We start from the raw sequence: 10011 nt of genomic DNA, 5'->3' as shown, positions 1-10011 counted from the left end.
AAATTATTCACCTTCAGGCTCAAAATAAATGTTATGCAGAAATAAAAGCACTGGATAGGCCTATGCTTCCGCTCTCTCAACTTCGGTGTAAGTGTAAGAATTTACGAGGAGCCCTCAAAGGCAACATTAATTCGTCTTCCACTTTAGTCAAACAAACGAGACTCCCGAAAGGAAAAAAAAATCCCCCTAGCGGCAGCTCCAGCGGCTGGGTGTAGCAGCAGGGTGAAGAAGAGGCTGTGTTTGGATTAGGGGGTTGGGCTGCCTGCTGGTAGGAAACCTGCCGCCAGACATCCAGTTGATCTCCGGCGGTGCAGCGTTGCTTTCCCGCAGCATCAGCAGCAGCGACACCGCAGCGCAGCCTCCAGCCTCACCTGCTCCTCATCTGCGCTTCCCCTCCGCCTCTGTGACCAGACACACACTGCCGCAGCACAGAGGAGACGGACGGACAAGGACGATCAGCTGTAAGTAACTGCTTTTTTTGGGGTACAATTTGTTGTTTGTATGTGATGAAGAAAGGTAGAGGTGATGCTGTAGGCGGAGGTCTGTTTTTCTCTTTAGTTTCTAATAAATCTGTTTAAATTGCAAACAAAATTGGCATTTTTTGGAGTGTTTTGCCCCTCTTATCATTCACTAATTACTCGCATGCTTCAAATGTGATTCATCCCTACTGAACAGTTATTTAATCACATTTATTGATATTCATTGTGCACTTTGAGGCTGTGATCAAATTAAAATATCAATATTTCATATTGTGTTGCACTAGAATCTCCACAAAATAGACTGTCTGCCCCTCATTGACCTGAAAGACTGTGAGGTAAAACCATCCTTTCTCAACACCTCCTCTATTCAGGAGCAGTCTTCAGGGAAATAAAGGGAATATATAAGGACGGTGAAAGATGGTGAAACTAGGGAGTAATCTTCAAGACAAAGGGGCCAAACCTGTGAGCGTGGAGGACGGCTTTCAGAATGTGCCCCTCATCACTCCACTGGATGTGGGCAGCCTCCAGAGCCAAGCACCTGACAAGGTGAGAGACTATATAGTCCGGCTGTGTTTGTGCGTGTGTGTGTGTGTGTCTGTGTGCGTGTGCGTGTGCATGTGTCTGTGTGCGTGTTTGTGTGTGAGAGAGTTTTCCTTCTTGTTTGTGCATCTAAATCTGTTTATTTCAATTCAATGTTCTTGACCTACACTGTCCTTAAACCCTTCTATGCTAAATACACCCCCCTCCTCCTAACACAGACATATAACCCCCCCACACTCAAACCCTCTCATTCATTCACAAATTCATTCATCTCAGCTGTCTCCCAACCGTGTCCTTTGTTTTCCTGCTGAGATTAGGAGACAGATTTGGTGCCAGACAGACTGTCATTTATCATCTCGACATCCCATAGTAACTGCACTGCAGCTCGTTAATCCAGTTACCATGGTGCGCAGCGTGGAGAGCCTGATTGGTGGCTCTGTGGGGTCGGGACAGAGAGCTGCACTAATTGCACATTATAATAAAAATGAATGGAATTAGACAACAGCCAAGCTCATATGAAAGCTTTATTGGTCATTAATTGTATGACAGTGTTTGGCTTCTTTCAGGACAGCACTTACAGTGTGATGTTTTCATTAATCCATATTTCTGCCCTGAGTCCAAGATGAAATGAGCTCTGAAATGGCTTGTTATCTGATACCTAATAACTGACCTTATTATGTGTCAGAAGGATTATTGACATACAATATTAATTAGAACCGATACACTTCCTGATAGGGTTTAAGATTGGAGTCTAATAGGACGATCAATTCAATCAGGAATTTACTTTATATTAATGCCAAACAACGCACATACAATCTTCTCTGCCAACTTGTGTTTTCTCACAATTAACCATCAGTTTTACGTCGTTAACAGTCAGTACATTATCTGTTTTATTGGAAAAATCCTTCACAAGTGTGCAGTGAGGACTTGAGATCTGACATTTGATATCTGTAACATGGAGTGGAGACTGTAACTTCATGGAAAACATAAAAATCTGTTATGGTGACATCATCCTACAATGAGACATCAACGAAACATAAAAACACAACAGTGCTGAAATGATTGGCTGAGTCATTGATTATGGCTTTGCTAGTAAAGTATTATTAACCCGACTGTTTAATGAATGTAGTATTAATGATCCCAGCTTCTTAAATGAGAGGATATACTGCTCCTCGCTGTTTTAGACATTTAAAGTTTTTAGGAACTACCCTTATTCACTTTATCTTTGAGAGTTACAGTAAATGAGATGATTGATACAGCTCTCATGTCTGTACAGAACAACCCAAATTCCCCAAAAGTTGGAATGCTGTGACAAAGTAATAAAAACAGAATACATTGATTTGCAAATCTTTTAAAATCTACATTACATCTACAAGATATTCAATGCTCAAACTGAAAAACTACTTTTCATTTTATGAATTGAATTTTTTTATGAAATTGATTAATTCTGCATTTTAAACAGCGTCCCAACTTTTGGGGATTTGGAGTTGTAAATAAGGCTACAACCAGCTGCTAGCTAGCTTAGCTTAGTTTAGCACAAAGCCTGAAAGCAGATTACACAGTCTCTGTCTCTGTCACCATATAACAAAAACGTAAAACCAGAACATTTTGATTTCACAGTATAGTTTTTCTGGATTAATTAAACAACTAGATATAATATGTTAAGTAGTGAGCTTTAGACGTGCTGATTGGTGGATTTTGTTGCTATAGTACAGAGACAGGCCAGCAGTTTCAACCTGCTGTCAATCTTTATGCTAAGCTAAACTAAGCTAAGATAAGCTAACTGCTCCTGGCTCCAGCTACAATCTTTTCATCTATGTCTCAACAAGAAGGTGAATTGTGTTGGTTTTTTTTCACATTCAGGCTCTGGAAATTTGTGATTTCACCTGTCACTTAATTTCTTAAATATTATAGACAATGATAAATTACCTCAACAAAGATATATCTTTGCACATATATTTTTTACTTTATTAATTCACACATATTCAAAAAAAGATACAATATACATTTTACAGTGTGAAAGAGAATTGCATAAAAACCTTCCAGGGGCTTGAAAAGTGGCATAATCCAGACAGCATATCACAGGCAATAATGACAGAAATTTATTATTCACGATTTGTATGCATCAATCAATAATTCTAGAAAAAGACTTATTGATCATTAAGACACATTTATGGAAAATGTCATCTGCAGCCCCATATGTGTTTTTTTTTTTAAAACAACATCCCCCTTGCCCATCCTGTCATAACAAAAAGGCCTCTTCCTGGGAAAAAAAGCATCACGTTAACTTGCATTTCCTTTAAAATACAAAAGGCAAAAAAGGGCAAAAAAACTTTTATTGTATTGTCTCAAAGGTCCAAGAACTATAGACCCAAGTTACCTGCTGCCTGACCTTTAAAAGGCACTACAATTTATGTATTATAGGATGAATCTCTTCAAGTGGATTTATTGTTGAGGATTCATTGAAAAATCCCATAAAATAATCCAAAAAAACAGACGTCCATTAATGCTGCTGCTGCAGACAGAAACACACGCTACAGCCTGAACCCTCTCTGTGTATTCTGCTGAGGGAGGCACAATCGCTTTCCATTTCATACACCTGTTAACTGACTTGTCATTCACTGCACTCGCTTACACACAGACATGCTCGCCTTCCTGTGTGTGTGTGTGTGTGTGTGTGTGTGTGTGTACAACACAGGCATGTGCGTGTGTGAGTGACAAGTCGTCTGTCAGCAGCCACCCGTTTGCAACATGACATTCATAGAGCTGTCAGACATTTTACACTGATTAAATCAGTCCCACTAGACCCGAGAACATCGCTACATGCTGTAGCCGAAGCTGCAATCATAGCACACAGAAACACACACACACACACACACACACACACACACACTGGCATGTCACTGTGCTGTGTGAGGTGTGTTTTCCTGATTTCCTGAACATGTAGAGAGACAGGGAGAATGAGCTGGGTGAGCTCCTATGATTTACCAGTGAATTATTGCCACTGACATTTGAAAGGAAAAGAGGTCAGAGAAGAAGGCCTGCTGTTTTGTTGACTATCAATGACTTTTTACATGCCTTGGGAGACTCAGGCACAAAGATTGCTTGCTGACAGCTGATGCAGATTTTGTATTCTGCTCACAGGACTGAGCAATTGTTATTTCAGCCGCTGCTTTAGCTGGTTTAAGTCATCCTCACTTAGAGACATTAAGCAAAAAATGTTTCTGTACTTTTTAAAATAAATCATTATGCAAATGCAGATGGGTCCATTTGTTTTTACATGGGAATGTGTGGGAGTTGTAAAGGTCAATTTGCTGTTAAATCTTTGAATTTGTCTCCAGCTGTAAGTATGGGAATTTGTTTTCCTGGCAAGTGATGCATGAATGCGACAGAGAGAGGCCAAGAGAAATAATAATGAAATCTGTAATTAGACATTGGAGCGTGGGAGGTGTTGATGATGGCTATCACAGTTCATTTAATGGAAATTCTGCACTCTTTATCCTATACAATATAAGTGCATGATCTCACTACTATCCTTTTGATCAGTTACCAGTATTACTTTTTAATTGTGCTTTAAAGTTAAACTCCTTAAACCTGCAATAACTGATTTTTTTGGCCACTTGGAGGAATCAGAAACAAGTGTTCAACACTTGGTGCTGAGCAGCTAGTGTGCAGTGGGTTTTAGTGCTTTTCCTCTGAAAACATCTGGCTGCTGAGGCAAAAAACCCAATATAAGACCTGTGAGTGTGAGCCAAAACAGTGAAGTTGCAGCGAAACAATGAGCTGAAAGTCACAATAAAGCTCTGTAACCAGAGGGGAGCAGCTCAGGTGATAGCCCTTTGTAATTGTATATTAGTGACCTCTTTTACTGTCACATTGTCATTTGGCCACTGACTATATAAAATAAGAAGATGTAGCTTCTGTGACATCATCCATTGATTTGAACTTTGAAGCCTCAATTTGGCATTTTTTGTCATTTGCCATTTTGTGTTTTTGGTAGTCCCCATGTTATTTTTTTTGAGCCAGGCATGACCATATTTGGACAATAGTGTGGTGGTGTTAAGTTATCAGCGAGCACTAGCTAGCTAACTTTGTTAGCAAGGTGCAAAAATGAATAGCCAGCCAACTCCTGCGAGTGTGTTTAAGTACATCTGAATGCTGAACAAGACCTTTTTAGGCGACCAGAATGTAACGACTAACTTAATTTCAATCAGGAGAAGCTAGAGAAGTAAAGCAGATATAACAATTTATTATAACAGATGATATGTGATGATTGAAACAAATTACATGTGATAATTTCCCTAGATGATATAATTTGGTCACGATGGAAAGTCTTTGGAGCTTAGACTCTACAGGGAGATTTGTAATTGAGGGGCATCTGCCCTGTCCAGCAGCGAGATAACTCCCCCTGTGGGGTCCAGACACTGGTGGTGGCTGAAGATCCCTGCAGGCTGATGAGGCTGATGGAAGGATGAGATGATGAATCTGAGAAGATTCGGTGATGATTGGGTGGCAGAGGAGCGCTGTAACAGCAGCATGAACTATGAAAGCAGAGAGAGAATTATATTTGGCAAGAGGCAGTAGCAAGATGGTAGGCAGGTGTGTCACTGAGCTGTCAGATGTGTTGTCAGCTGATAAGAACAGCTGATAATGTGATTGACAGTCCCAGGTAACGACAGCAAGGAAATATGAGTTAGCATGCATGAGGAGTGAATGCTAAATGATAATGTATGAAAATTAAATTACGCCTAAGCATGCAAAGAGATAGTCTTCCTGACTGAACTTTCCCTTGAGCTTCATTAATTGAAAACACAATGTGAAAGGCTCAAAGTTCTAAAATGATAATACATTTCACCATGGTCCAGAGCTGTCAATCACAAGGTAGTTACGCCCTAAAGCGTTTTAATTTTGATTTTCAGAATTACAAAAAAGACTTGAAACTAGCAATTGAGATAAATAAAATCATTGGAAAATATTTTCTTTTTCCTGTAGACATTCAGACAATCTGGTTTCTTTTTTAAACTGGTGGAGTCGCCCCCTGCTGGCCATCAGAAAAACACAGGTTTAAGGCCTTTCTGCATTGGCTTCAGTTTTAAGGCCCAGAGGTTGCAGCTAATTTGACACATTTTTTATTTATATTTTTATATCTATTAGAGCCTGTTTAGGGCAGCGTAGTAGGAGGCCATACCCTCTGTGTGGATTTCCATCTCTAAGCCTAAAAATATGGTACACCATTAATACCTTTGTGATGAAAATCTCTATAATCTCACTGAATTTAAAGTGGTTGTTTTTATCACCCACCCCACCCATAAAGTTAATCAGCTTTTATCAGCCTTTCCGAATCTGATCCGTCACCAGTTTTGTTCTCTCTGTCCTTTAAAGCTAAAGCAAGGTTTATATGCTCATGTGACCTAACTAGTACCCCAGATCAGCAGTGCGGCTCTGAGCAGCTTTACAAACACGACCCGAGCAGCAGTTTTCACCCTGATCCTTGCTGATGACTGCGTGACCTCCCCGACTACAGGGTTACCTGCAGTTATTTGCAGGGGCGGTGTGCAGTCACAGTGAAGTTCATACACGTACGGACGCACACACCCACACATAACAATGCTGCAGAGGCTGAGGCATTAGAGAGGTATTAGATTTGATTCCATCTGGGCAGGGACGCGTCACCGCCACCGCTGGGTCACCAATATCTTGATTGGATTGCTGGTCAGACAAAAAACAACAAACAGAGAAGGGTGGAGAGACTCACAGACTGAAGGACTTTTAGTTCAGCTTGTTGTTTCTCAGAGAACAAAGCTCAGGTACAGAGACCTACTTCAAAGGCTATGACATACATATAGTAATTCTCTTTTCCTGTCCAACATGTCCCCTTAAACGCCCTCATCCTTTTCTTGTCCCTTAGATCCTTTGTTGTAGCATTTAAGTCTCATTCATTCTTTAAGTCTGTGTGTTCTCAGCCTCATGAATTAGGGAGGAATTCCTGGGACGTTAAATCAGTAATAGGTTGATGAATGATTTCTTATGTGTTGTGATGTGAGGCCTCAAAACCACATGAGCCAGCATCCACGTTTAATTTGACAAATGATTAGAAATTATACATAACCTATTTTGAAATGCATCTGGCTGGCTGTGCACAGAGGCTGCAGGAGAAGGACATCTATTATAACAATGAATCAATAGCATTTTGTTAATGGCAATAAAAGCCTGCATTTGGCTTAGTTTTTGCCCAAATTAAAGGTTTCGTATACAGGTAATGTCAATTTGTGTTGTTGTTGTTTTTTTATTTGAATTCATTTTGTATTTAACCATTAAATTTACAGTACAATATATATATATATATATATATATATATATATATATATATATATATATATATCACATTTTTTCAGTATTTAATAGTTCAGTTAAAACCAGAGTTCTGTATATTAATTAGAGCTATAGCTAACATTTTTTTAAAATGAGCTGATCATTTTGTGGCCTGTAAAATGATAGAAAATAATTTAAAAAAATCTAAATATCCTAGATTAAAGCTGATGTGTTCAAACAGTCCAAGCAAGCTTTTTAAAGACATACTATTCAGTTTACCATGACATTTCAGAGAGAAACGCAGCAAATCCTCACAACAGAGGGAGCAGCTGCAACCAGAAAATGGCATTTGTGCTTGAAGAATGCCTTTAAATCAATTATCAAAATAGTCTCTGAGTAATCTTCTGTAGATGTGGATCATTCTGGAAGTGAGTTTGCAGAAAAATTGAGCACATAATGTGGAATATGAGTATCTAACTACAACAAGGGAAATATTCACATTTTTTGTATTTAAAGTAATGAAAAACATGCATTCATCTTGTGCCATCAATAGTCATAGTTGCTTTTCTGTATATGTCATACTCTTGTACTGTACACTGTGTAATCCATCAGTACTGCAGTGCTGTCTGTTGGTTGAACCAGTGGTTTTCAGTCATGCTCCTCTGCTGGTTTTTATTCTAGCTGTGTAAATAGAGATCGATTTACACCTCTGATGCCAGAGGAATGTAAATGACTGCTGTTACCTACGTGGGTGAAGAGAGAAGCAGTCATGCTCATCCTGAGAGACCAAAAGTGGGCTTCACAAGAGAGCACAATGATTTTTGTTGCTATTGCTGCTATAATCAATATTTTTATATTAACAATAGATGAAATCATGATGTGAAAAGTGCTGCTTGTAGTGAGAAAAACACAGAGGATTATCACCAAACACTGCATTTCTCCACTGCTCTGCTGGGCACCAAATGGCAGACAGACAAAGTAAGCAACTAGATGATGGACATAGTGTTAATATATAGTGTAGTGTAGTGTAGTATAGTATAGTATAGTATAGTATAGTATAGTATAGTGTACTGTAGTATAATGTAATATAGTGTAGTATCTATAGTATAGTATAGTATACTGTAGTATTATTGAATATATTGTAGAATAGTATAGTATAGTATAGTATAGTGTAATATAGTGTAGTATCTATAGTATAATATAGTATAATATAGTATACTGTAGTATAGTGTAATATGTTGTAGAATAGTATAGTATAGTATAGTATAGTGTAATATAGTGTATCTATAGTATAGTGTATTATAGTATAGTATAGTAAAGTGTAGTATAGTGTAGTTTAGTATAGTATAGTATAGTATAGTAAAGTGTAGTGTGGTATAGTATAGTATAGTGAAGTATAGTGTAATATAGTATAGTAAAGTATAGTGTGGTATAGTATAGTAAAGTATAGTATAGTAAAGTATAGTATAGTATAGTATAGTATAGTATAGTATAGTATAGTATAGTATATAGAAGCTTAAGAAACAGATATTTGCCTCATTTTGAGTTAGTTGAGACTCAAAACAGAGCTAAAAGAAGTGTTACTGTTGCTTGTTTCTGCTGAATTGGTAAAAAATATTTTATTAAGGTTTAAAAAACAATTATATTACAGGTACAATCTTGTGTGTGAGGTATGATTCACTCAATATTTTTGGAAATAGATGTACTGTAATTACATTCTCTGAAATGGTATTTTTTGGAGGTAAAAGTCTTGTAATTGTTTATTACCTCCACTCATTTTATCAGCTTCAGGTTCGTTTGTTTTTCAGCAGGATTACAGGAAATCTACTGGCCTGATTCTCATGTAATTTAGTGGAAAGGTGTAGCATGGGCAAAGAAGGAACCTATTGTATCCAGATCCAAATAACTGGGTGGATACATTAATTACTTTTCACTTCATTAACATTGTGAGAGAGGGCATTTGTTCTGATTCATGTAGTGCCAATAAATGGAAATATGAGCTCCTGGCAGGGAAAATTTATGTTAACGCCCCCTCAAGTTGGAGCCACAAATGGAAACACTTTTGTTACATGTTTCATGGCTTAACTGATCTGCTTTCTCTGTCAGAAGAATGACTTCCTTACTCTCTAAAAAAAGGCCATCTGATGAACACATGAATGCACCACTGGTCTTGGTGGATGTGTGCACTCACAGTGTGCTTTTCTAAATGACGTTTCTCACCAGATCCATGTAAGAACAAACAGTCTTCTTATTTTAGAATCACTTTTCATTTGTGTTTCCTGTCTGCAGGGATGTCTCATTCAAATCAACCATACATCCAAACTGGAAAAGCGGAGCTGATTAAACATTTATCCCCTTTCATTTTATCATCACATCATCTTGTCAGAACTCATGTTGTACCAATACAAAGACAGTTCCCTCCTTCTTTTTATATGGATTTCATTCACTGTTTTATTCACGAGGAAAGACTAGATTCAAACACGTCAAAAAGAAGAAAAAAAAAGAAGTCTGCTGCTGCCTTCCACGCTGAAACTTCAGCAAAGACTCTCCTGCAGCTCAGTCTTTGAGGATGAGAAATGAAACAGCAATCATAGAGATAACAGGTCTGAGGAATAACATACGAGGGAAGACAGGGAGAGAAGAAAAGTTTTGACAGCTCTTCCATGGAGAATATCAAATC

At 38.2% G+C, this 10011-nt stretch overlaps 1 protein-coding gene across 2 annotated transcripts in view; it reads left to right on the top strand.

The window, feature by feature from the left end:
• Window positions 1-201: 201 nt before the first annotated feature.
• nsg2 (neuronal vesicle trafficking associated 2) overlaps window positions 202-10011 on the top strand; it is a 48832-nt gene continuing 39022 nt past the window's right edge. The window contains exons 1-2 of one of the 2 annotated variants that reach the window (XM_059352201.1): window positions 202-461; window positions 851-1025. In XM_059352201.1, coding sequence (XP_059208184.1) covers window positions 897-1025 — 129 coding nt within the window. In that variant the 5' untranslated portion in view covers window positions 202-461; window positions 851-896. Of the gene's footprint in view, window positions 462-846; window positions 1026-10011 lie in introns of those variants that run through there. The other variant, XM_059352202.1, reaches the window with a different exon arrangement.

The sequence above is a fragment of the Centropristis striata genome, chromosome 15 (genome assembly GCF_030273125.1).
Source record: "Centropristis striata isolate RG_2023a ecotype Rhode Island chromosome 15, C.striata_1.0, whole genome shotgun sequence".
Taxonomy (NCBI): domain Eukaryota; kingdom Metazoa; phylum Chordata; class Actinopteri; order Perciformes; family Serranidae; genus Centropristis; species Centropristis striata.
This window is presented reverse-complemented; position numbering and strand designations above follow the sequence as displayed.